Source organism: Austrofundulus limnaeus, unplaced genomic scaffold (assembly GCF_001266775.1).
Source record: "Austrofundulus limnaeus strain Quisiro unplaced genomic scaffold, Austrofundulus_limnaeus-1.0 Scaffold8, whole genome shotgun sequence".
NCBI classification, from domain to species: Eukaryota; Metazoa; Chordata; class Actinopteri; order Cyprinodontiformes; family Rivulidae; genus Austrofundulus; species Austrofundulus limnaeus.
In genome coordinates, this window is record NW_013952410.1 from 4957245 (window position 1) to 4984665 (window position 27421).

General features: G+C 39.0%; 4 protein-coding genes and 1 long non-coding RNA gene across 7 annotated transcripts in view; all 5 read left to right on the forward strand.

Annotated features, from left to right (window-relative positions):
* The window catches only part of osbpl9 (oxysterol binding protein-like 9), a 44306-nt gene extending 42290 nt beyond the window's left edge, over positions 1-2016 (forward strand). For all 3 annotated transcript variants that reach the window (XM_014000890.1, XM_014000897.1, XM_014000902.1), the window contains one exon: positions 171-2016. In XM_014000890.1, coding sequence (XP_013856344.1) covers positions 171-245 — 75 coding nt within the window. In that variant the 3' untranslated portion in view covers positions 246-2016. The remainder of the gene's footprint in view (positions 1-170) is intronic.
* Positions 2017-2807: 791 nt separating this feature from the next.
* Positions 2808-6307, forward strand: LOC106512262 (uncharacterized). The gene is made up of 10 exons (XR_001309640.1): positions 2808-3403; positions 4215-4263; positions 4439-4477; positions 4822-4858; positions 5043-5089; positions 5284-5348; positions 5530-5564; positions 5742-5793; positions 5992-6045; positions 6217-6307. It is a non-coding gene; the product is annotated as an uncharacterized LOC106512262 (long non-coding RNA).
* Positions 6308-6874: 567 nt separating this feature from the next.
* On the forward strand, positions 6875-13130 carry tor3a (torsin family 3, member A). Its single transcript, XM_014000918.1, has 6 exons — positions 6875-7411; positions 7591-7713; positions 9972-10237; positions 10553-10728; positions 11875-11999; positions 12110-13130. The coding sequence occupies exons 1-6, from the start codon at positions 7243-7245 to the stop codon at positions 12355-12357; spliced, it is 1107 nt and encodes a 368-aa protein (XP_013856372.1). The 5' UTR covers positions 6875-7242; the 3' UTR covers positions 12358-13130.
* A 526-nt stretch (positions 13131-13656) lies between these two features.
* On the forward strand, positions 13657-19136 carry calr (calreticulin). Its single transcript, XM_014000911.1, has 9 exons — positions 13657-13942; positions 14410-14511; positions 14703-14906; positions 15065-15159; positions 15269-15478; positions 15611-15724; positions 15982-16125; positions 17828-17920; positions 18029-19136. The coding sequence occupies exons 1-9, from the start codon at positions 13849-13851 to the stop codon at positions 18266-18268; spliced, it is 1296 nt and encodes a 431-aa protein (XP_013856365.1). The 5' UTR covers positions 13657-13848; the 3' UTR covers positions 18269-19136.
* Positions 19137-21706: 2570 nt separating this feature from the next.
* LOC106512269 (epidermal growth factor receptor substrate 15) lies at positions 21707-26978 on the forward strand (the record flags this gene model as incomplete). Its single annotated transcript, XM_014000930.1, is given in 7 exon segments — positions 21707-21811; positions 25040-25081; positions 25432-25521; positions 25599-25646; positions 25738-25833; positions 25979-26041; positions 26853-26978. Coding segments are annotated over 7 exon segments (492 nt in total), but the record flags the coding sequence as incomplete, so codon positions are not given.
* Between the last annotated feature and the right edge of the window lie 443 nt (positions 26979-27421).

Sequence of the window (27421 nt, forward strand, 5' to 3'; positions counted from 1 at the left end):
AGGATTGATTTTTTTTACACCAATAAAAGCATTCAAGGAGGTGAATAATTTAATTTTAATAGGCACTTTACCAAAACGTACAATACATATTTATTCAGTTTTATTTAGTTATTTAAAGATATTTGAATGAACCTAATATTAAACAGGCTGTTTTTATTGTGTTTCTGCAGCTTTTCCATGAAGATGGCGAATGTTGGGTCTATGATGAGCCGCTATTAAAGAGATTAGCTTCTCAGAGGCACTGAGGAGACACCGGCCCGCTGATGAACACAAACAAGTGCATAAAGAAATGCGCACAGACAAGAGTCTTTATAAGAACTCTTTGACAAAAAACACTTCTTATCCAAGCCTTGGGATGATTGATTGAATATGTACACTGCTTTGCATTTGACTGTAACAAAAAAAGAAGAAAAAAACTGAATGAAAGCATCAAAGATGTAACCTGAATATTAGTAAATCTTTTCTTTTTCTTTGGGCGATTTCACCTCCGCTGGCCTCCGACACCGACCACCTGACAACATGAGACTGCAGCGCAGAAATGAGACGTCTCCCTGCTTCATCCATCAGTTCCACCACCTCACCCTTTCAACAGCTACACGACATGATCCAGAGCAGCACTTGTTTTCCTTTGTTATTTCAGGGGGGAGGCAAGATGTTTGTAGATGATGGTGTACAATTTAAGTAAAGCTCGGCAACAAAACGAAATCAAAAACAGCGCTCTACATCTCAGGGAATCTGGTGACTGAGGAAAGAAAGCTGCTGGCCCCTCCCACAGTCTGACAGCCTTACAACAGTGGAGCAGATGAATGTTGGACAGAGAGCTTCTCTGCTCACCTGCAACTGATGTTTATATATAAATATACATAAGATTGAAAGATAAGTATATATTCTTTTTTTTAAAGCTTTTTTTCTTTTTGGCAATAGTGTAAAATAACTGGGAGTATACACTTGATGGTTTTAAGTCTTTAAGGGTCATTCCATTCAGCCTTTTGATGTTTTCATTTCAGAGGAAACGTTGCCACCTTTGTGGTCCTTCACATCAGTTTGTGTCTTAAGTGTTATCCAGAAGCAAAACCCTACATGAGCCATGGCATCTAAACAAAAATCAGGAGTGGTGATATTTAAATATATGCAAATCAGTTTCAGTGTCAGTTATGCCAAAATAAATGTTTGAAGAAAAGGTTAAATGGATTTTTTTTTTCTGAGCTGGACAGCCAACAAACAATCCTCTCATGAGGGATTCACAATACCTGAGGGCATTTATGAACAAAGTGATTGTTTACATGTTTTAGTTTTACAGCACAACCAGTCTGTGATGAGCATTGACGGCTACAATAGTCCATGAAGTTTTTTTTTTTCTGCACATCGTTCTTGTTTCTTTTCTTGTGTTGATGGATGGACGGGGTGTCCACCGTCACACAGCCAGAGTGGACATTTTGGAACACTGCTGTTATTTCAGAGTGCCGCTACAGTTTTTATTATTTTTTTACAGCAACAGTTTGGATCAAAATCCAATGAAATTTGTGATCAATGATTTAAAAAAGGTGATTAACCTCACGATGCCATTAAGCTCAAAACTATTCCTTTTCTTATCAATTTTAGTTTAGATTTGATTGTTTATTGCCCATTAATGATAATTACTTTATAAATTAAGATCTTTTGAATTAAATCTGATGAAGATGCCGCTTATGATCTACAGATATACATGTTAAAAATCTCTTATTCGTAGCGTTTTACTTTATCTTTTCTATAGATGCAAGCTAAAGTGCTTTTGAAATGGTCCAAATGAAATGGAACTAAATTTGAAACCAGATCTTTGTTTTTTTTTCTCTCTGTAATTTGTCTTTTGTATGGCCTTTTAAAAGGAGGCCTTGCCATTCATTTCAGTTTCTCAGTATTGCCTGATAGAGAGCAATCAAAACAAATGTATTTTTTATTTTCATCATAACCATTGATTGTATCCAGTTCTCCTGTTTATTGATGCATAATATTAAATCTCCATGAGTTAATTCCCAAGTTTTGGTCTTAGTTCTTATTCACTGTCAATCATGATCCATAAGCATTTTAATAAAAACACATGGATTAAAAAAATTAAAGCTCTATATTTAGTTCTGAACGCCTTGGAGTTCCCCCGGAGGAGCTGGAAGAAGTGGCTGGGGAGAGGGAGGTCTGGGCCTCCCTTCTGAAGCTGCTGCCCCCGCAACCCGACCCCGGATAGGCGGAAGAAAATGGATGGATGGATGGATGGATGGATTTAGTTCTGTGTTAAAAGTAATGTAGCAAACATTTGTTTACTTTTCAGCATAACCTGTTTTACAATTGATGACATATTTCTGTTAGATTTTGAACTTGTGGCTTTTAAATTTTTTTGTCAGTGGTCACAAACAAGCAAAGATAGATGCTTTAGACCAGTGGTTGAATAAAAGTAGTTATTCGTTTTGTTTATATTGTTATTATGCCCATGTTTAACAAAGTTATTAGCCAAATTTGCTTACTTAACCAGTTATATCTGGTGTTACAAGTTTCTGCAATTATTATTTTGTGGGCAGGAAGCTAAGAATTTTTTTAAAACCACTGCTACACGCACTCAAATGTAAAAAAGGAGTTTTTAATGTTTAAGGTCACATGTGCCTTCCATCACTTCCGGATTTGCTCAACTTCCGGCTATTTTTGGTACCCATAAACCTTTGCGGGAACTTCTATAAAAGCTCTCTGCGCGTGCTTTTCGGTCTCATTCTTCCGTTTCATGTTGGTGAGTAGATATCAGTAGTTATATGTTGACATTTAAAGCGTGTTGTTTTGTAAAATAAAAAGGGAAATAGAGGTTATTAGCCTATTACATGTTTAGGATGTTTAGATATTGCTGCAGCAATGTGAATTAAGGATTTATTTTCAGAGTTAGATTCTAGGCCTCAGCCACGTGCTATTTGAGCGCATGTTGCTAGCTTGCCTTCTGGCTAAACCTTAAGTTAGCTACATTAAACCTTTCAATGTAGCTTCGTCCCATGCTGTATGATGATACTGTTGGTAGGGACATCTGAATAAATCTGAAGAGTTACCACCAACAACTGACTTCATGGGACAGAAGCTAAAGACTCGGGCCGTTGATTTTAGCTGCGTGCTTCCTGCTGCAGCAAAGCTCCGTAAACTAGTTTTACGTCTGGTCTAATTAAAGCTGTTAGAGTTGTGGGTTAGATGTTTCGAAACGTAAGTGCTCTTTAAATGAGTTGAGATCACAATTTTATGCAAAATTTGGATCAGACTGAGGCCTATTTAGAGTTGATAAATGATAGTGTGGTGATGTACTTATGCAGTAACAAATGTGGTTTTGCATTTAAATTATTTTTTTTCTTTTTGTTTAAGGTTGATGGTCCTATCAATATTTAGGAACAAGTATCAACAGGTATGTAATCACAAATTCTGTTTTAAGTGGTGTTTTTGGCTCTGAGGTGCCCCCAACATTTTCAGTTTTATGTTTTACAACTACAGTTATGCAGCTGTTCTGTTGAGGTTGCCCTTTGTCAAATAAGGGGGAGACAAACTCAATATATTTTTGAATATGATTCAAATACTGAACTCCTTGAGGAGGCATTATCCAGCTTTACTCTAGTTGTAGTTTGGTCCTATGCTGTTTAGGGTTGGGCATAATTGTATCGTGTGAAATTAATCATCAGAACATTAACCAATTGTTTTTTTTTGTTTTTTTTTTTTTTTTTGTATTTTATTTTTTTGGCACTTGACAATTAATATGATTAATGCCACCAGGGGAGATTTCTCCAGTCAGTCTGCTCGGTTCTCCAATCTGCTTCAAATATGACGAACATTAACACAATTTAAAACTGATGTACAGCCTGAAGTCTGTGATTTTGACACAATTTGGAACAGATTTTTACGAAAAACAAATCTTTACCACTGAATTGGTCATGTGACTAGGACTTAAGGGTGTTCAGGGACTCCAGGGCATAAATCGTCAAATTAGTCGTTATCGGCTAAATACTGCAATTAATCGTGATTAATTTTTTTTGCCAATATTACCCAACCCTAATGCTGTGTGATAAACTGTTGGGGAGTATCAGCTGAATTACTATGGTGAAGTAAAGTACTAACCGACTCCATGAGACAGCACCTAAAGACTGGTGCAGACTGTTTATTTTAGCTGCAGTAACAAAGATGTGTTTAGCTTTGTGTTTACAATATATTTTTGTTATTTATAGGGTTTATGATGATGATGTCAATATGTGGAAACGAGCCTTTACTCTACAGGTATGTGTAATTCATAAATTCTGGGGTTTTTTTTCCTGTATAAGTGTCAATGATTATGTTGTTTAAGAGTAGTGGACAGAATACATTTCTGAGAAATTTTCCACAATGAGGCTGTTCTTTAGAAAAATGTACTTTTTTATTTCATGTCAATTTGTGCTAATGAGTGTTTCCTCAGGTTTCAGAGAAGGATGCATGAAGGACCTGCAGGATAAAGGTAAATCTGCTGGCCTTAAAATGTAGTAGTTGGATTTTTGCCTCCCTGAGGTGCCTAGGGTTAATGATGGTGTTAAACAAGACAAAAACTGTTTTTTTTGTCTTGTTTTAAAATAAGTCTGGGGTTGGGTGGTTCCTCAGGGATGCGTCATCCAGCTTCTATTCTGCTTTTGCGTGATCCTTGTGCTACAGTGATGACAAATATTTGCTACTCTTGACAAAATGGATGACGATTCTCCAACCACCTTTTTGATTTATCTGAGGCACTCATAATATTCTGCCTTTCCAGATTAAGATGGACCACTACTAACGGATTTGTTTATTTATTTTTATATTTTCCTGCAGAGTAAATCTTGAATGAAGAAACTCCTGGGTTGATCAGGTGATTACAGCTATTTTACTTAATGATGACATTCTGATGCTGTTAATGATGATTCTGTTTAAAAAACAATGGGAATCTCTCTGAAAAAGAGTGAAAGATGACTTTATTCTGATGCAGTTTAGTTTAAAACTTGCCATTGCACAAAGGGCTAAGCTTTTTAGTAATGTCTTCATTTGTCCTGCAGGTTCTTGGACTGCTCTTCCCTCCTGTTCATTCTCTGATCAGTTGAAGGTAAAATAATGAAACAGTTCAGCCTGTTAAACCTCAGCTACCCTGACACTGTGATGATTACATAGTTCAACAGATAACTATGACGAAGAAAAATGTCTTTCGCTCCTATCTGATGTGTCAGCCTCTTACTGTGTGCTCACCGTTTCACCATAACTGGAGAGATTTTGAATTTATTTTTCCTTTTTGTGTTTCAGTGATTGCTGGACATATGCACCAGTGACCCACAAGGAAGAATGGGTTTATATGGTTGGAGGTGAAGGTGAGTTTCATGCTAAAATGCTGCACTTTGTATTAATGTTGATACAATGATGAGTGCATAGTTCAGCAGATTACAATGAAGAATGAAATATGTCTTTCGCCTCTAGCTGATGTGTCAATTGGAACTCTTCTAGCTCAGTTTAGAACAGAAGACAAAGTATTGATGATTATTTCTCCTGCAGGCCTTCACACCTGGAGATTCTCCAGAGGCTTGATGGTAAAAGCATTTTAATAAATTTTTTTAAATACCTATGGTTTTTCAGATGTGATGATTTTGAATCAGGTCGCTGATCCAGTTGAGGATTACTATCAAAGTCTGATTTGACTATTAAGACTACAAACTACAGAATGTCCTAAATTACAATTAATTTTCTCTTTTTTTTTTTTTCATCAGCAGCATGTAGGACTGAGTCCACCTGTGAAGCAGAAGACATTAAACTGACATGGTGAGTCTGAACTTTGCATCCCTGGTTCCTTTAAACCCAGGTGACTAGTAGAACTGGGCTCTGGCCTGTGTGATGATCGATTTAAAACTGACTTTTTTAATGAAGTCTTTTCTATTAGCTCTAGCTGATACGGTCAGTGTAGAGGTAATAGTATTTCTGTTTAATGCCTGAGTTTGACTAATTCTACTGTCTTCTCAGGTATTCACCTCACCTTGGACTGCAGTGTGGAAGTAGCAAAGCAAGGACAAACTGGTAAGAAAGACTTCAGTAGTGTAGAAACTAATGATGGGTTCAGTGATGTTTGTAACAAATGTCTGACCTGAACTATGTTGTGGACAAATGTGTTACTGAGCAGCCCTGTACATTCAAGTTCTGGAAGCCAATCATTGATGTGTAATAAGTTTGTCCTTTTCTGTTTTTCAGGGACATGTATTAGTGAAGTGGTAAGTGTTGTCAAAGTTTATTAGATTTAATGTTTTATTTTTATTTTTTTTAAGCTGACCAATCAACCTGTGAAGAAAAGATTCTGCCAAATGAACCCTGATTATAACCCTTACCGTTCCATTTTGTCTGAGGTTGTTTGGTCTGTTAATGTTAATGTATTTTCCTCTGTCCCTCTCTCTAATAATTTTTTTGTTTTTTTAAGGTTGAGGACAAACGAGGACAAAATCATCTGGGATTTATGCGATGACAATCGGCCATCCAACTTCTTGGAACTTTAGTTTCTGAAGTCTTAAGTGTATCTGTTGTGCTAATGAAGTCTTTTTCACAAAATAAAATTTAAACTCAGTGTGATTTGTCTGTGCTTTTCTATATAATTAGATATGGGATAGGTGATTTTAGTTTGCCTTCATAATTAGTTTTTAACAATGTTTAGTTTAATAGGTGTGTTTGACTAAAACATGTAGCTTAAAGTAGCACACTCAAACATCACACCCTTTAGTTTTGCACAATAAACGTATAAATATTTGAAATTTCCGAGTTGGGCACCACGTAAAATAACTACAGGGTTGCCAAATTTGAAATGACAATTGTACTACCAGGTTAGGGTTCCCAGAGAGCTCACTATAGCTATGTAAACTAGGCTTTTGAACGATCTTGCATATTGATCTCAATTTTTTTTTTTTTTTTTTAATATGGAAAATCTAATTTGCTTAAACCTTTTAAGCCCTGAAATTTTCGTTCTGTTTCTAAACGAGATTGTACAGCAGCATATCTGGCAACGCCCAGTCGCTGCCGCCTGCCTTTGGATGGGCGGAGCTAACTGCAGGTACTTCACGACGTTCACAGGAAGCGAGGGTGGAGCGAGTTTTCCCACCCCACCTCACAGAAACTGGTCCGCCGGTGGGTGAGTGAGCTGGGTCAAATAAATGGGGAGAGAAGAACAGCTTGGGGTGTAGCTGCCTCCTCCCGGACCCCGCCGCGGAACGTCTTCCCTCTGCTCCCCTGATGTTAGCTCGGTGGCTGCTGCCGCTGGTCTGCGCGCTGTCCGCAGCAGAGGCCGACCTCTTCCCCTTCGGCAGCATTAGCAACGTTTCCTCTTACTATTTTAATTACTTTTACTGCAACATATGGGAGGGGGAGTGTCAGCCCCACCAGGACGATGCCACACAGCAAGGTAAGACGGCCAAAAAAAAAAATCGTTTTTATTTTACTCTTTCGGTTGACTTTTTTTTTTTTTTTTAGCGCGTGGTAGCTTCTGTTTAAATTCCCTACAACCGCTGCAATGTTTCCCACATATAATATATGCATTATTTGTCACTCCACAAGCTGACTTCATTTGCTCTTGTGCTTTAGTTCCTGTCGGGGAGCCCTGGGCAGGTTTTCCTCAGGACTACGTTAGCCTGCTGCATCAGTGGTACTGTAGCCTGGGTCAGTGCTGTGAGTCTGGAGACTGCAGGATAACCAATAACATCACAGGTAATGACACTCTGCACGTTTTCAGACACACGTGTAGGGAAAGTCATGTACTGAAAATCCCTTACACATCAGGGATGTTCAACTCTGTTACACAAGCCTGCCAATATTAAAAAAAAACTAGATGCAGTGCCAATTTCAGTCAATATTTACTGAAAAATTTATAGCAAATTATTTTATAAAAAATGCTAATGATCTTTTCCAAATTGTTTAATGTAGGCTAACATTTAGAACATGCATGACCTAATGAATAAAGAAAAATACATTTAAAAAGGCACGTGCTTTTATATGCCTCTATCAACGTTTTAATTTATTATCTTAGCTGTATTATCACAATCCAGCAAATTGGATAAAAAAAAGAAAAACGTCCTCACTAAAATTTCCTTATTTGATGTCAAAATAAGAAAAAAAATGCTGAAAAACATAATCAAAATTAAAGTTGATTCTCGTCACGTATTCTCACCAAAATCAAAGATCACAATAAAAAAATTCAAACATAATTTTCTTGGTCAGCTGTCATGAGAAGAATGTATTAAATACAGAAGCAAAAAAGAGAAACCCCAACTATTTCACATTTACCTTTGGGGCCGGATAAAATGGTAACAAGGACCCGATTTGGCCCATGTACCTTGTATTAGAAACATGGTGTACAGTGTATATCATCCTCATTTCCTGTCTTTAAAACACTGAATTTAATGAATCAGAATGTGTAACATTTTTTACTGTTTGTTCCAACACAGGTTACATCAGGAGGAATAAATAGATGAATGTATGAAATGTATTCTGAAACACGTTTAGTTCCTCATTACCCAGGAGCCAGGGAGAAAGAGAAATCACACACACGACAGGCCCTGGAGCAGTGTGGTTATCCTGACTGGGCTTTCCTGAAAGTAGACAGGATTCCATGCAACCTTCAGGTGAAAATGAAGACCCCAAACCCAGACCCAAACCAGTGGTTATTCCGTATGTTGCGGGTGTTCCGGAGAAACTGAGACGTTTATTTTCTAAACATGATGTCCCAGTGGCTTTCAAACCCCAAAACACATTACGGCAAAGGCTGGTTCACCCCAAAGATCCGGTGCCCCGGCACAAACAGAGCAATGTTGTATATGCTGTTAAGTGCCAGGAGGACTGCGACCAGTTATACATCGGGGAAACAAAGCAACCACTGTTCAAAAGAATGTCCCAACACAGACGAGCTACATCTAATGGCCAGAACTCTGCAGTTTTCACTCAATTACAGGCCAGCGGTCACTCTTTCAGAGATGAGGATGTTCTCATTCTTGATAGAGAGGAACGTTGGTTTGAGAGAGGAGTAAAAGAAGCCATTTTTGTGAAGAAAGACTGTCCATCATTAAACAGAGGTGGAGGCCTCCGTTTTCAGTTGTCCCCCTCCTACAGCGCGGCTTTTGCCAGTATCACTCCACCCCCTGTTAACAATAAGTGTTAATTAGGTGTCAACGATAGCCATGTGATGTGAGTATCAGTCACATGGAGGCAGGGCTTAAAAGCCTGAATTTTGCCTGAAACTCTCAGACTGAAGAAGTCTCTTGGAGGAGAAACGAAACGTTTCATTAGAGAAGAACCCGTCCAGAAGACCTATACAGTTTTTTTCTTTTTCCTCATTACTCATTTCCTGTTGTCACATTTTATGTGCATTGTAAAGTACGTGTACTTACAATGGCATTTAGACGGTTGTATAACAAACTTGATGATTTAAAGTCATAGTCTTTAAAGTTGCCAGAAAACGAGAGAAGTTTCACTGATGTTTCGAACTACTTTTGAAAAGTTTGGGGGAACTTTTTTTTTTTGCGTCTTGAAGACTCCGTAAATTTAAAAAAAGGGTTTTAGTCAAAAAAAAAGAGCCAGTTTTAAGGCTGAAATAACTGATCTGAGAAAGCGTTTTAGAAAATGAATGTTTAAGATCTTCTAGAAAGAAACTGGTGAACCAAATTTAACTGAACTCAAACTGAGATCTGAGAAAAATGCTTTTATAAAGGGCCTTTTCTGGACATACATGTGTTAGTTTGATAGTGTTCAGTGTCTTCTTTGGATTGTTGATACTCTGTTTCTCTGTGACAGAGTTAGAAAAACAAAAAGATCAAAAGATCTATCAGTGTCTTCAAATCAGAAATGGTCATTCAAGACATTTGAGGTCTTGGTTTTTCTTCGATTATATAGCATCGTGGACACAAACACACTCGTGCAGGATTTCTAAAACAAAAAGTTCACATCATGGAGAGTTCTGTTTCACTCTTTAGGTTTGGAAAAGGACCTACAAACGAAGCTCCACGGGCAGCACCTGGTCCAGTCTGTGGTCCTCAAAGCCATCCAGGGTTTCATCAACAATCCAGAGTCCAACAAGCCTCTGACGCTCTCCTTCCACGGCTGGTCCGGAACTGGCAAGAACTTCGTGGCCCGGATCATCGCTGATAACCTGTACCGGGACGGGGTGAAGAGCGAGTGCGTGCGTTTGTTCATCGCCCCGTTCCACTTCCCACACGCCAGGCTGGTGGACACGTACAAGGTGAGGCACGAACGGGACGGATGCTTAGTCGGGTGTTTTGCAAGGAACGATAACGGTCACTGATGTAAACCAAACACTGGTGTGGACAGGTTTTTGGAACTTGGCGTTTGGCCCACTGGGCCACAAGTGACAGCGTGGTCCCCTCATCTTTACACAATCCCTGTGTGAGGTTTCATAATTGTGTTGACAGAACTGTTACACAGTATTCTATTTAAAGGTGCACTACACAGGTCGACCTTTACATGCTAACATCCAAACAGTTTATTTTTTCACTCTTTCTTTCTTTTTTTCACTGCATTTCTTCCCGCTCTGCAGGGCCAGCTGAGAGAAGCCATCCGAGACATGGTGCTGCGCTGCCCACAAACTCTGTTCATCTTTGACGAGGCTGAGAAGCTCCACCCGGGCCTCATTGACGCCATCAAACCCTTCATGGATCACTACGACAACGTGGACGGAGTCAGCTACCGTAGAGCCGTCTTCCTCTTCCTCAGGTCGGTTGATCATCTGAGGACATTTTGTCCATTGAAATGGTCACAAAAATGTACCATTCTGTGTTTACAAAACAATTACTCTATATTGTTTCATACTTCATAAGTAAATTTGTGTTTGTTAGATTTGTTTTTCTTTGATGTAATGATGCTTCTTGGCAAAAAATCTTATAGTGGGCACCAGTTTGGCTGAACCTGCAGGGTACCAGAAGCTCAAAACAAGTGTCAATAACAACAGCAAAATAAGCTGTTTGCTGAAGGAGAATTGGCTAATTTTTCATGTGCACAACCCACATACTCAGCTCTACTGCTCATCCCACAAATGCATGTTCCTTACAAATGTGGCCCCTTTTAAAAGGGAAATTAACAGACTTTTCAATGATATAACACTTATTGCCAAGAAGCATTGTTACAACAAAGAAATAATCTTATCAAACTCAGATTTACCTAATATTTGTGCCAAGTATGTATATGATATAACACCTGGAATGCTCACTGATAGGTAGCTGTCCTAGAAGAATTTATGCCATTTATTTTTAAATAACATCTACTAGAACTCACCATTTCTGTATAAACCATTTGTAAATGTGAAAATATATAGAATTTGTTCTTCAAGAAATTGTATGTGTCTGTGGCAAAAAATAAAAGAACTACGTGATAAAAAAAACTTAAATGATTTATTTTTAACTTTTAGTGAAAACATTTTTTTTCACTTGAACTTAAAGATTTTCAGTTAAAATTATTGTGTAAGAAAATCCTGCTCATTAAACCTGACTGATCTCTTCTTCTGGGCCGATTTTCTGTAACATTAAGAGTTTATAAGCCATCAAAGTGGACATTCTGAGGTACTGATTATTATCGTCTTAATTATTCTATAATTACTCCATACTGTGTGGAGAATTCACCAAGAACACTTTTGAAGCATAGTAGTGAAGAAATTGACACAAAAGAATCCTTACATGTTTAAACTGGTTTTGTATAATTTATTTAAATTACAAGAAATGTTTTGATAGGACTAGAAGAGAACTTTACATGTTTGCCAAATCAAAATACATCAATAATCCTGCTTCCATGAAGAAATAACCTTCAGTAAAGATGTCTATTTAAAAGAAAATTTAAAAAAAGAAATTCTGTTTGTTATCACAACAGTAATATTGGCGGCGCAGCAATCAACGACGTGGCGCTGGACTTCTGGCACTCGGGTCAGAACCGAGAGGATATCGGTATGGAAGACCTGGAGCATCGTCTTCGAGCTGAAACTATGGAGTCTCAGGGTATGCAGCGAGGATGACCGGATGTTCATTTAATCCTGATCTCAGCCACTTTTAGCAAGACAAATATATTTAAAAATAAAACGACTTTTCTATATTTTTTTGTTTCTCAGGAGGGTTTGCTCAGAGCGAGCTCATGTCGGGTCACCTGATCGACTTCTTCGTGCCATTTTTGCCGCTGGAGTACCGTCACGTTAAGCTCTGTGCGCGAGACGCCTATGTAGCACGGGGCCTAGAGACGGATGAAGCAACGCTGGACGAGGTGGCCAAGGCCATGCTGTACGTGCCCAAAGAGGAGAGGCTGTTCTCAGCCCAAGGGTGCAAGTCCATCCCGCAGAGGATCAACTTCTTTCTCCCCTGAACGTGCAGACGAGGGTGACCTGGAGGGTGTTGTCTGATTTGATTTTACCGGTCCATCTGCCTCACAGAGCCACGTGGGAGACGTGTCCCCTTTGCTCTGCGCACCGCCCCCCCCCTCCCCACGCAGATACAGAAACGTGTGCGTCCAGGTCCCTCACAGACGGAGCAGGCAGCAGGAGATCCAGTGTGAGACGGGGAGCAGGGTGACGTCATGTGAGGCGTGACTGCTGTCCTTTGTGTCGAGACAGACGGATGAAGACAGGAACTGTGAAGTGTTCATACTGTTATTTATTATAGTAGTTTCTTTAAAACTATGAGTTGTGTTGTTTTTTTAACATTCTTGTAAGTTCTAAGTGAAGTGTTCGTATTGCATATTCAGAATTGTGTTTTTGTTCACAATGAACTTTTTCTTGAAATTATTTAGGTCATAGTTAAACATGTTACTGTGCCATACATGTTTGTGGATTGGTTTAATAAACACACTTAGTTTTTTTTTAAGCTGCAAAATAAACCTTGCACACTGACTTTTGAACTCACCATGAATACACAACACTTTACTACATTACTGAGTATTCAGCACCCATAGATGAGAAACACTCGTCTTCCACGTTGTCATCTACACAAAGTTTAGCGGCTGGTTTGGACTAAGTATAAAATGGCGTTGTGTTATCAACAGTGTGATGGATGAACATGACGTTACTGGAAATTGTTACAGTTGGTGAGACAAAGATTTAAATGAAAACTAACTTTTTAATAAATTGTTGGAACCCCAAACCAAGTGATTTCTAGCCATTCTTGAACTAGTTGTTTACTCTCAGGATTTTTATTTTTAGGCTTACAGTTGAAACATGAAACGCCTATAAAACCCATAATCATTTATTTGTATTTTATGAAACAAGGTGCATCTGAAATCTTTCATTTGACCTGATTAGATTTTAGGAGGGTTAACTTTTTTTTTTGCACCAGGTGACTAGCTAAAATTAATTTCATCCTTAATTATTCTGAATTGACAAAAGACAACATATAGCTTATTACTGTAGCTAGCACAATGTGTTTCCATCTACCGCTTGGTTTATTTATTTATTTTGCCAGGCGATTTATTCAGGAGCGTCATCCTCCTGTGGGCGTGTACCAAGTTAACGCGTGGTCTCTTCCCATTGGCTGCAGAGATCACAGCCCGGAATATATCTCCTCTGATTGGCCGAAAGCAGCAATGGCTCTCTTCTGATTGGCCAAACGCCGGAACGGTTCCTTGTTGAGCTTGGCAGGGCCTTCGTCCAATCAGATTCAGACATCTGTTCGGAGGCGAGAGGAGAGAGAGAGAGTGGACGGACGGTCGCGCGGCGGCTCGCACCGTACTGTGACCGCATGAAGGCTCGGCCCGAAACTGCTGTGTGTCGCGTCGATAAATAGTGATATTCACACGTACGTGTATCTTCCACTGTGATTTCTTTGAGTCGTGGTCCGAACGGGGAACCGCTAGCTCGTCACCATGACAACGTTGTCGCTGATTTTGATGGCCGTGTCGGCTGCGTCTGTGCTGGCCGAGCCTGCTGTGTATTTCCGAGAGCAGTTTGAGGATGCTGGTGAGGATTTTTCCTTCATTACTATCTGGTTTTGCTGATATTTTAAAGAGACCGTGCACTCTTAAAATGCAACGGCGGCTAAATGAACCACAAAATGTAAAATTGTTTGCAATACTTTTACCACAATATATCTGGGATGTATCTGCTGCTCGTCGATAAGATAAATTACACCTTTCAGTTCAGTCTACATGACAATTCATCGTTGAACCTCCCCACGATTCCTCTCCATCCCATCCGTTTCCCACCCCCTGCCTGTCATCTGAACTACCCCCCCAACACACACACACACACACACACACACACACACACTGCACTCACTGTTCCCCCCTGTAAAGACAGCCGAACACACACTCCTGCACAGTTGCACCTGCACCCATGCATCATCAGAGGTGAACAGTGTGTGTGTGTGTGTTGTTGTGATGGTGATGGTTGCAGTGCAGCTGAACCCTGGTGTTGTCTCTGTGCAGATGCCTGGAAGAGTCGCTGGGTGGAATCCCAGCACAAGACCGACTACGGCAGGTTCGTCCTGTCTGCGGGGAAGTTTTACGGAGACGCGGAGAAAGACAAAGGTGAGTCGTGGTGGAACGGTGTCCTCTGACCCCGTGGCCATCCCGAGTTGCTGCGTGCTGCTGACGGATCAGTGCCAGCGTCGCTACGTACCTCCTCTCTGCTAGGAATGAGGCAGACGAGTGTTCAATGTTGGATTTCCCTCGTAATGAAACATTTTTTCTTTTGTTTTTGTTTGTTGTTTGAACCGCAGGTCTGCAGACGAGCCAGGATGCTCGCTTTTATGCCATGTCAGCCCGTTTTGATGACTTCAGTAACAAGGGCCAGCCTTTAGTCATCCAGTTCACTGTAAAACACGAGCAGAGCATTGACTGTGGCGGAGGCTACATCAAACTGTTCCCCTCTGAAGTCAAACAGGAGGACATGCACGGGGACTCCGTCTACAACATCATGTTTGGTAGGTGTGAAGAGTTGGACTAAAAATAAATAGTTTTTGTCTCAGATTATGACTCGTTGCCTGTTTTTGCGAGTGATGATTCTGATAAAATTACCTATTTAGTGTACATACAGACCATAACAACCTCTTTTTGTCCCTTTTTATCTTACTAAATTAAGGTCCTGATATTTGTGGACCAGGCACAAAGAAAGTTCATGTTATTTTCAACTACAAAGGCAAAAATCATTTGGTCAACAAAGACATCAGGTGCAAGGTACGACAAAAAAATGTCTACCCCATGTTTATTTCTGGAAATAAGAACTGGCTTTACAAGACCTTCCCGTTGTGCATGAAACCATCAACGTCTCCGGTCGTCTTTGCAGGACGATGAGTACACCCACCTGTACACGCTGATCGTCAACCCCGACAACACTTACGAGGTGAAAATCGACAACAAGAAAGTCGAGTCAGGCAGTCTGGAAGAGGACTGGGACTTCCTGCCCCCCAAGAAGATTAAAGATCCCGAGGCCAAAAAGCCAGAAGACTGGGATGACCGGGAGAAGATTCCAGACCCTGATGATAAAAAACCAGAGGTTGGGATATTTTCATCAGCTTAAAATCTGTTACTTTCTTCAAATAGGTTTAATTCAACAGGATTGTGTGTTTTGCAAGAAATGGACTGTCACAAAATGTGGTGTTTTGATGTTACCACCTGTTTGTTTTAGGACTGGGACAAGCCTGAGAACATCCCAGATCCTGATGCCAAGAAGCCCGATGACTGGGACGAGGAGATGGATGGAGAGTGGGAGCCGCCCATGGTTACCAACCCTGATTATAAGGTACACAATTATAACACTTCATCCTGTCGTCAGGTTAAACTACTGCTTTGTTTTTGTCGTTGAATTGAGCTTTTAAATTATTGAATTGATGCCGTCATCGGTGTCGAGATTTTCACAATAGAACAAAAAGAGATCACATTTTCCAAACGCGGTATTGCAGCAAATTATCTCTATGTTCAAGTCGTTATAAAACACAATCTCCTAACTTTGTGTAATTACTCAGTGAGAACATTTTTCTGTGCCGCTCTTGTCTGCAGGGTGAGTGGAAGCCCAGTGAGATTGATAACCCTGCTTACAAAGGGAAGTGGGTCCACCCTGAGATCGATAACCCAGAGTACACCGCCGACCCTGATATCTACAAATACGACAGCATCGGTGTGATCGGACTTGACTTGTGGCAGGTAACCTTCAGCTGTTCACTATGTTTTTATAGCTTCATCGAGAAGATGTACATAGCATTTGTATCCAAGTATATTGTGACTAATTCTGAGTGACTGTTGTTAAAGGGGACGTGTCATGAAAAATCCACTTTTTTAGCCACTAAATACATTTTGTTGTGTACACTGAGTCTCTAGGAGTGCAGAAAAGTTGAATTTAGTCTCTCCCAGTGCTGAATAGTAGTGGTGCAACAGTACATGTACCTGTATCGAACAGTGCTTTAGGTTCAATACACACTTGTATCGAACAATACAGATATTTAAAATTTACTTCATCAACTTGTCTTCTGAAGATGCTCCGTGTTAAAGGATCAGTGGATCTGTGTTCGACTACTCCACCTAGGCTGCATTTTGGAGCGCAGATCCACTGAGAAACTTGCTGTTTCAGCAACATTTAATTTAAAACTGTACTTTTGAGGTTAAACAAATGTTCATAATTAATTTAAATAAATTACAAGTTAAATGGGGCATGGAAATTTCTCTTTTTTGTATCGAAAAAATATCGAACCATGAGACTAAAGTATCGAACCTAACCGTGAATTTTCTCTATCGTTGCACCCCTACTATATATTTTTCTACCTGCTCATTTTCTTCTATGTTTTCTGAACTATTATGTCAACTTATTTTTGATGGGACTGCCAAATAAGGTCTGGACTTACCAACTACAGTTTCGTGGTCTTCATTCTCCTCTGGCTCTGGGTCAGACTCTGGCTCCAACATGTAAGGCTGGATGGACAAGTTTTCCCTTGTTGACATCTTTTAATTCATTTGTAAATAAAAAGTTTCTGCGTCACTATATGTCACATCAAAACGAGGATAAGGTCTAAAATTGATATATGGAGAAACGGGTAAATAAAGTGTTTTGATTAAAACTCTTACAAAAATTGCATTTTGTCAAAATATAACTAATAAATGCCTTATCACTGTTTCATTTGAATGAACTGTGTGAAATACAATCATAAAAAACATTTTAAAGCACTTTATTGAGCAGTAGCAACAAAAAACTGATTTTGAGGAAAAACACCTTTTAAATTTTTAGATTTTCCCTGTGAGCTAGCAATGTTTTTGTTTCTTTTCAAGCTGGGAAATGTCAATATTCAAATACTATTTGAGATTTCCTCTTCATAATGAAATGAAAAATTCCTCATAAAAATTACATAAAATTAGGAATCAGACCCATTACTGCATTATTGTAACCAACAAGACAAATTAAGGCATATCTCTGGTTCTGTTATATGATATCCTAATGATCCAGGTATCAAAATGTAGCTTTTAAAGCCAGGAACATGAAAATGTAATTAGGTCATTTTGACCAAATTAGACTTAATCCTCTTTTTGATATGATGGGTCACATATAGTCGTAAACCCCACTGTCAATCTGGAATAGACCACTCTGAAAGCTTAATTGGGGTGAAGTGCCATGATTGAATTTAAAGAGACAGCATCAAAATGAGTTGATCTGAGGCACACTTCAGAAAAGGGGGTGAACGAGGGGCTTGTGGAGTTACAATAAGGAGGAATTCAGACCAAAGCATTGCCGGTCCACTTTATATAGACCCCAACTGAATGATTTAAATGTGACAAGGAGGATTTAAAATAACGACAATTCTTTTTAAGAGTTTCAAACAGCTAATATGGATTTATGTTCTGGTGTGTTTAAATGAAGGTGAAGTCTGGGACTATCTTTGACAACTTCCTGATCACCAATGATCCCAAACTGGCCGAAGAGGTTGGCAACGATACTTGGGGCAAAACTAAGGTAACCTTTCACCTGCCTCTCTGTTACAAACAGCCACAGCAAAGATTAAAAACAAACATTCATTTGTTTTGAATATTTTAAAATAACGTTTCAAATGCTTTCCTACAGGAGGCTGAGAGGAAGATGAAGGAGAGCCAGGAAGAAGAGGAGCGGAAAAAACGTGAGGAGGAAGACAAGAAGAGGCGAGAAGAGGCAAAGGAGGACGAGGAGGAGGAAGAGGAGAAGGAAGAGGAGGAAGAAGAGGAGGAAGAGGAGGAAGAAGGTGAAGAGCCCGAGGAAGAGGAGGAGGAAGGGGAGGAGGAAGAGGAAGATGAAGGCACAGACTCTAAACTCAAAGACGAGTTATAAACTCAGGAACTGCTCAGACTGTCTGCGTCAGTGGGCTTTAGGGCGGAGACTGAAGTGACGGACCCCCGCTGACCGACACACTGGGGTGGGAGGGGCTTTTTCATTTTGTTTGTTTACAAAACAAGGAGACGGGTGGAAAAAAAGGGCAGTTACTGATTTGTTTTTTGTTTCAATGAGCCACTACAATTATTAATGTAATTATTCCTGTTAAAATTTGGACAATAGACATAATTAATCTACTGAAAGGAACGTGGAGAAAGACTGCAGGGTCGTGTTTTACAGAAGTCTAGGTTTACATGAAGCGGTGGCAGGAGGAGTGTGTAGTTTGTGTGTGGCTGGTGCCATGAAAATGTTTTGTTTACCTCATGAGATTTGTTTGTTGTTTTTAATTTGCATCTGTTGTTTTGTTGATGTAAATGTTTGACGCTAATTCCTGTTCATCTTAATGGATTAAACCTCCTCATCCAGGTGATTCACTTTGTATCTCCTGTTTAAACAACAAGGAACAAAATAGGACTTTATATTTGACAGTTTTCAAAGGATTAAAACAGCAGGGCGCTTTAGTAGTTTTCTACGGTGTAACGAACACTTTTCATTTCAGTGCACAAATTTGCTGAAAATAAGCTCAAAAGTTCGATGTACATCCAGCAGGAAGTCCCTTCAACATCTGGTACGTTCACTTAACAGTTTTCTCATTGTTGGTGTATTTTTTTCCTCTCAATTGTTTCTGCACTATTGTACCCCAACACACAGTCTAATTAATGTTTCTTTTGTAAAACACGTTTTGTACTAATGTTAGGAATTGAAGTGGGGCAATTTTCATGTTGCTGTGTGATGAAGAAATTCAATAAAAGCAACTCGAACAACAGGTTTGAATGGCAACATACTATATTAACTTCACCAACATCACTGGTTGCAGTTAGCTTGAGCCAAAAAAAATAAAAATAATGAATATAAAATATTATTTCTGCACATGAACCTTGTTTTGCATCTGCATAGCAAACTTCAGACAAAAGGTTTTTCTGAAGTGCTGATGCAAAAGTAATTTCAGGCTTGCACACATTTCTTCACATGTTTTAAAATCATTCAATAACTTTGAAGTCAATTTTGTGCAGGGGCGGGGCCTCAGGGGCATTGGCCCCATCTGAAATCTGATTGGCCCCCTGAAATGCTCCTGTCCTTTCATTCATCTGTCCTTGCCCAAAAACGATGGTGACTGCAGTTCCACTTCCAACCACTAGTGGCACCAGTGAGTCAAAAAGGAAAGTCCAATTTGAAGCAAGCTTACAGAAGTCTTTAATTGAATAATCTTGCAGAAAAAAAAAAACTTTTTACTGACAACGATGGCTAGATTTTCTCACGTGTGTTTGAGAATATTTTATGTACAGTAAAAAAAATCATATAAAATTGATAAGGAGGATTTACTGTGCAAGCTTTTGCAAGTGTTTGAACACGTGTGACTGATTAAGTGTATAAACCTTACAAAAACTGAGGATTTGTGTGCAAGGGTGTTGAACAAATACTTGGCCCCTAAATGAAAAATATGGCCCCTTGATGGCCCCTTACACTGAAAAATCCTAGATCCGACACTGCTTTTGTGATCAAATTCAGTCTTAGAGCACTAAAGTTCTTTCCTTTTCTTCATTGATTCATTTCATTTAACTAAACAGCACAAAACGTAAGGAAAATGAGTGGTAGATTATTTCTTTGTTGTAACAATGCTTCTATGAAATAAACCTTATACCACTGGAAATTCTATTTTTTTTTTTCAAATGGTGTAACTTTTGTAAGGAACATGCAGGATGAGCAGTAGAGCTGAGCATGTGGGTTGTGCACATGAAACATTTGCCAGATCTCTGCCTAATTTTGCAGTTATTGATTCTTGTTTTGAGCTTCTGGTACCTCCAGGTGCAGTCAGGTGTTGCTTTAAGATTTATTGCCAAGAAGCATTGTTACGACAAAGAAATAAACAACCAAACACAATTTTTTAAAACTTTTTGTACTTATAGTTGTAAGTTGTATTTTACAGAATTACTAACACAAAAAAATGTTAGTGTGTTATTTTAGATGTAGTTGGCATAAATAATTTCAGCATTAGATTTGTCTTTATTGTTTGTATCTCTTGATAATAAGGGCTTTGTGGATTTGAAAGAAAAAAACATTTATAATCACTGGAAGAAGTGATTGCTTTAAACAAGAAAGCATGTTTCTACTAAATGTTTTGTTCAATATAAACTTTCAAATTAAAGATGAACATTTGATTTTTTGGCAAAAGTACAAAAAAGCCTAATGTGTGGACAATTTATGGCATTACATATGTATGTAATGATACATAACATTAAAACTAGGCTGTTTTGATTCATGTGCAACATATAATCATAATATTACTTGAAAAATAACAAAAAAATCAGTTAGCAGTTAACTTTAATACTGCCAGAGTTTTAAAATAGCTGTTTTACAAGAGTGCATTTTAGATGATTTTTTTTCTCCTGTAAGTTTTCAGCTCGTGTCTTGTTCTGCAATTTTTGTGCTATTTCGACAATTCATATATCAAAATGTTCATGTCATTTAGGATATTTCAACTACTTTTTGAGATAGAGTTTATAGCTTTTTTGGCCATTTTTGTTGTCATTAAAATGAATGAAGCTGCCTTTAACATCCTTAAAATCCTTCAAAGTAAACCTTTCCTGGACTACAACACCTTTTATTCTGGTTCTGTTTTTTAAACGTCTTTGTGCTAATTTCAGCTTCTGTCAACTTCTTTTTTTTTTTTTTTTTTTTTTTGGGGGGGGGGTCTTTTTTGCTATTTTTGCTCCTTTCTATGATTCTTCTGTTAATTTAAACTTTTAGGCTTCTATCAGCTTCCTTCTGCTAATTTAAGCTTTTCTTTTTTTTTTTTTTTTTTTAGCAAATTTCTGCTTTAGCTGTCTTATTTTTTGCCAGTTTTGATTTTTTCAGTAATTTTTAGATTTTGTGACAACTTTTTACTACTTAATTCAGCAAATGTGCTGTTTTTATGAATTTCAGCTTTTCATACTTTTAGCTATTTTTCTGCTGATTTTTGCTGCTTTAGCTATTTTGCAACTTTTTTGTACTTTGTGTGCTTTTTTACTCGCTGCTCACTAACTTCAACTACTAGCCTACTGTCTACTTTTGTTTTCCTACTTTTAGCAGAAGTCAGCTGTTAAAATTTAACACATGATGAAGTTTTGTTATTAAACTTTTTTCAGCCCCTTCAGCAGCTTTCAGGGGGGTAAACCCGTTCAGCATTAAGCATTCACGCTACATTTTGGTTTACGTTGAGTTTATGAATGTTTATCAGTTTAAAAAGTTAATTTTGGTGTAAGTTGCTCTTTAAGGGGCATCAGGTTTTCAGAGGCCTGTGGGCGCCACTGGTTTGAACGCAGTGTTAAATGTAGACCAGTCCGGGTTGATGCCCTGGGTTCAGGCTCTTCAGCGGCCTCTGTCGGTGTCTGGCAGCAGTGCAGCGTGAAAGCGGTGGGAAACAGATACACTATGGCTGCCACTCCGTCTCTTACTCAGGTAACAACGACTTACAACTCAGATATACCGACAACAAACGCTCCTGTCGTCCGCCCGGGCTTCTTTACAAACCACTGGGCGGTGTTAGCGGGTCTGAGGCGGGCGGGAACGCGGGCTCTGCTCGACCCTCGCCACTGTTTCTGGAAGTTTTAGCCCCGCTGTGAAAAGTTTCTGTCTAATCTCTTTGGGGACTGCGTAAGGGCGTAGCTAGCCAGCTAGCCTGGCAGCTAACCTCTAGTTTATGTCCAGTCGGGGTCTGTTTGCGGGGTTTCTTCGTCAAACCGGAGACTCACCGTGTAGCTAGCCTCACTTGGCGTCGGTTTGCAGTGGGGAAAAATAAGATTTTGTCCCCTTCTCGTTTTGCTGCAGGCCAGTCGGTCCTTGTCAAAATAAGATGATAACCATGTGAGGCTCTGTTTGTGGCATTAACTGTCACATTTTTGTTAGTTCAAGCTCCGCTACAAGTTCAGTTATGTAAGGCTGCATTCCGCTTTCTTCCCGTTTATCGGTACTCTTTTGGCTTTCTCTATATTCCGACTGTTACCTCCTGGATATGGCTACAATAATTACAGACAAACGCTTCCTTTTCTAAGCGGACAGCCTTGAGCTTTAGCCTTGAATTTGTGTTTAAAAAGTAACACTTGAAACCAGTCGTTTTGAAACCAATAAGAGGAAGTTAGCCACTAGCCTCCCCCCTGTTGTCAAATAACATGTCAGCCTGTTGCTCTTTAAACTCAAAATTGGTGTCCCGGTGTGCTTATTTGCGCAATAAATAAGTTATTTAGCAGGGTTAATAAGTAAGGTCATTGTTATCTTAGCTACTGTTGCCTCCAACATCAGACCAGAGGAGTTGAAACCAGAGATAATGTCTTGTTTTCTCCTCAGTTTGTCAGGCAAGGCTTCTCTTGTCTCAGCCCTGATGCTTCTCAACCTTGACCCCATTTATGTGTTTGGGGTTTGGGCTGTTTAGCATGTCATCATGACAGGAGAGAGAGAGAGCTGTGAAATCAGTCAGCTCTTTGGAAACTGACAGCCACAGTCCTGTATGCTGAAGTTGAGGTCGGGCAGTGATTGTGTGTGTGTTTTTTTGTGGCTTCGTTGACAGGGTCGTCGGTACAATGAGTTCAGTGTTGCAGCCACCAAACAGTCCCAGGCACACAGGGCACAGAGATAACACGCGTGTCAGCAGTTATCTCACTATAAATTGTCGGTTGAAAAAGCTGACAAACAGCGGCTGATGACCATAGGCTGTAGTTTTGTTCTTTCAGCCCTTTAATTCCCCCCCTGTGCCAGAGTTTGTTCTGTCTGGGCTGGTCCCAAAGTGTTGGGCCTTCCAAAAAGGAAAAGATTCACTCATTCACTCATCAGTCACTCCCTTTGTCCTTTCCTGCAAATGCGTTTCCAAAACCACAATGACCATTCGTCAGTATTTATGTGGAAGAAGAAGAAGGAAACGCTGATTTGTTTCCTGTTCAGTGCAGCAGCGTATGAAGCGTGCTTTACTTAGCGAGGTTACAGAGAGACTAGCTGTTCCCTGTATGGTAAAGTTTTTAAGACCGACTATAGAAAGTAAGTCTGGATCTTGATGTCACACAAGTAATCTGACAGAGCCTTTTGTTTTTTCTTGAATAGCGTCAAGCATTAATGTTTTAGTTTTTCCTAAAAAAAAAAAGTACATTAGCCTGAAGGCCAAAACACTTCTAACCTCTAGATTAAAGCACCTGTGACGTCAAACGTTTGTAATAAATATGAATACATTTTTGGAAAAATAGCATATTGCAAAAGAAAATCTCACCACTGAGTAGGGTTGGGCGATATTGGCAAAAAAAATTAATCTCGATTAATTGTGGTGTTTAGCCGATAACGATTAATTTGATGATTAATCCCCTGGAGTCCCTGGACACCCTTATGTCGTAGTCACATGACCAATTTAGTGGGAAATATTTGCTCTTCATAAAAATCTGTTCCATATTGTCAAAAATACAGACTTCGGGCTACACATCAAATTTTAAATTGTGTTGATAGATAAATAAATTACAGAATTATTTTTAAAATGTTCGTCATATTTGAAGCAGAGAGGAGCACCGAGCGGACTGACCAGGGAAATATGCAGTCAATCTGCATTGTGGCATTAATCGTATTAATTGTCAAGTGCCAAAAAATAATCGATTAATTGCACACAATACGATTATGCCCAACCCTACCGCTGAGATGAACAGTTGTTGAGATATTTGCATTTGAAGTAACAGGAAGTGATGTCAAAGGGGAATGTGTGCATGTGAACAGAGCTTTGCTAAAATGGCCAACGACACAGACCGTTGAGAAGAATCTGATGTTTTTTTTTTTTTAGATTATTTTGAGTCACCATCAGAGAAACGAAGCGTCAGAGTCAAATAATATTTGTAATAATAATAATAATATGTTTGTTTATCTGTCTGAATGTATATATGTATGCTTTTGCTAAGTTTTGTGACTTTAATTCTTTGCAGGTGTGCAGACAGATGTTGGATGGATTGTATTGTTTTCTTGACGTATATCTCATATCAATTCTTTCTTTCACTTTTTTCCATTACATTGTAAATTTTCTTTCCTTTCCTTCTTTTTTCCCTTTCTTTCGTCTTCTTTCTTGTCTATCTAAAAAAAGATTTCAAATAACATTGTTTCAACAAAGAGGAGTTATTTTTCTTAACCAGTTCCCCTTTGATGTCACTTCCTGTCTCACTTATGTCGAGCCAAGTTCAAAAGAAAATCTGCCATTTATGTGAGAAAATGGGTAAAATCATGCATATTATGCCACGTTTCTGTAATATGAAGATGTTTCCTTTGACTTGTTGCATTTGAAGGATATGCACATCACAGGCACTTTAAGAAAAGTGATAGATTACCATTTTCCAAAAACGTAACAATGAGGGGGAAATTAAAATTATTCAGTCAACAAGACTGCAAAAAGTTGCATAACTTCATAAAACTTGAAATGTGACGTTTCCTTTTATCTTATTAAAGATAGAATCAGTTTTAAAGTTGTAGGTTTTTGAGAGAGGCTTTTTAGCGTTCTTACAACATTTAACTTCACTTTGCTCAACTTTACATAATTAGTTTTGTTTTACCTTCTGCTTTTTAGACCGTTCCGTAGTTACCTGGAATTATTAATATATTAAGGCCAACTGTTTATTTCAGCTCTCTTGTTTTTTTATCATTTCTTTATGCTGATTTTGTTTCTTCATACAGCTTTCCAGTGGAAATCCCATCTATGACAAATATTATCGACAGGTAATGAAAATATACTTTCTACCATCTCTTTCTAAAATTATCCTAAGATCTTCATATTGTTTTGTTTTGTTGTTTTGTTTGCGTTTGAATTAAATTGATATTTTAATTTAAACTTAGCTGTTTTAATAAACTATGGCGTTGTAGTCAGCAGTGCTGTCTTCTCCCTTTTCATATTCGGCCTTTGTGGCTCTCTATGAATTAATAATGTTTCCCTTTGCCAACCAGGCAGAGCAGTTCCCAGTAGTAGGCCTTACGAGAGACTGCTAAGCTAATAGACTACTGAGAAAATAACTTTGGTTTATTATTAGTATCGATCTAAGTGAGACTCTTGTTTTTCTGATTGTGTGCAGGTGGATCCCACTGGCAGCGGGCGGGTGGTGGCGGCCGATGCAGCTCTGTTCTTGAAGAGGTCAGGGTTGGCTGATATGGTCCTGGGCAAGGTGAGTGATGCCTCCGAACACGCTTTCTTTAGGCTCATCGCGTAAAAACCTGCTTAAACCCTGAAATGTCTTCCTAGATCTGGGATCTGTCCGACTCTGAAAGAAAAGGATCTCTTAATAAACAGGTGTGACACAGTGACGTTTGCATCATCCTGAATTTCTTTCATGTGCAGTTACGTGTTTTAATACTGACGCTAGGTTTCATCTCCCACCTAGCAATTCTTCGTAGCGTTGCGTTTGGTGGCTTGTGCTCAGAATGGCCTGGAGGTGGCGCTCAAGAGTCTTAACGTGGCCGTTCCTCCCCCGAAATTTGTAAGTTTGCAGCTGTGAGCCATAAATTTGTATGTTTGTTTCTAGAAATGCACTAAATAGTTTTTATACAATAATGTCATGGATATGTTTGACCTGCTGCCCTTTTAGTTTCTTTAGGTAACTGTATGTTTGTCTTTGTTTGCAGCACGACACAAGTAGCCCCCTGTTAGCAGGAGGAGTGACCACTGACCTTCCCTGGGTTGTTAAGGTTAGAAGTTTTACCTGCCTAACCTGGCAGCATTTTGGTGAAAAGCTGATTAGTATTGAGCTTTATGGTTTAATATTTACACTGCAAATATTGGTACCTGTAAACCAGAAGTTAAAGGCCACGCTCACACTGTAATTTTTTTGTGTGTGTGTTCACATCATAATTTAAATGCAATCTCTATTCGATACCAGTGTGAACAGTCCACAATCCTAAACTTCGGCTCCTATGTTGAACAGTTTCTGAGTTATAAGCATTTTTGCATGTCCAGACACCCCCTCTTTGGATGGAGCCCCCTCCTCAAATATGGGGTCTATCATAAAACCGTTGGCTGGCGCAGTGTAGGTCGGACTCATCTACAGCCCTGCCAAATTTCATGGTGATTGGCGCAACCATTTTTGTGCTACGGTTGACCAAAAATCACTGAAAAAAAAACAAAAAACATCATGACCCCCGCTTCACATGCGGGGACCATAGTAATATGAATATCTGGATGGATCTGTATACCCTCTACCTCACTGATGTAAATGTTGGATGAAATACAACAAAACTGTTAGACTGTAGTCACTTTAGATATGTATCTAATTTAGCACCATGTATGGAAAAGATGGGTCGGATTTATAAAAAAATTGATTTATCACACTTAGACTATCATAAAATGTTTGATATGGGTCACATATAGTCACTTTTGCCTGCAGTGTGAACGTAACCAAAGTTGCTTTTTGACACACTGATGTGATTTATTTCCTCATTTTTAATAGTTTTACTGTTCGGGTATAAGTTTTCTGACTCTGTTTTACTTTTTTTCCACCAGCCTGAGGAGAAACTGAAGTTTGACGCCATCTTTGACAGTCTGGGTCCAGTTGGAGGGATGCTGTCAGGAGATAAGGTCAAGCCTGTCCTGCTTAACTCCAAACTGCCAGTGGACATCCTGGGCAGGGTATGAACCACTAATATGTTTGTTTACAAAGTGATTATTAGGTCTTTTAAAAACTGAGAATGGTCAATCATTTGCTATTATTAGCTGGTTCTGAAAACACTTTGTTTTAAAGGGAGGAGAAGATTTTTGTTTAGTTTTTTATTTTTGTTCTTGACAAATCAAGCCTGCAGACAAGTGTCACAACAAATGTCTGTGTATGGGATCATCTGCAGTGTAAAGAACCCTGCTTTATGAGATTAATACCAGCTTAATCTCACAAAACTCATGTTCCACAAGATCTTGCAGAAATGAAATCAGAATCATGAAACACCCCTCTGGTCATGAATGTGAAAAGAACTTGTCAGATTTCTCAAAATAAAGTAATTTATTTTAGATATATGACAAGAATAAACATACAAATATTATATGAACAAAACACAAGTTATAATAACACACAAAAATTT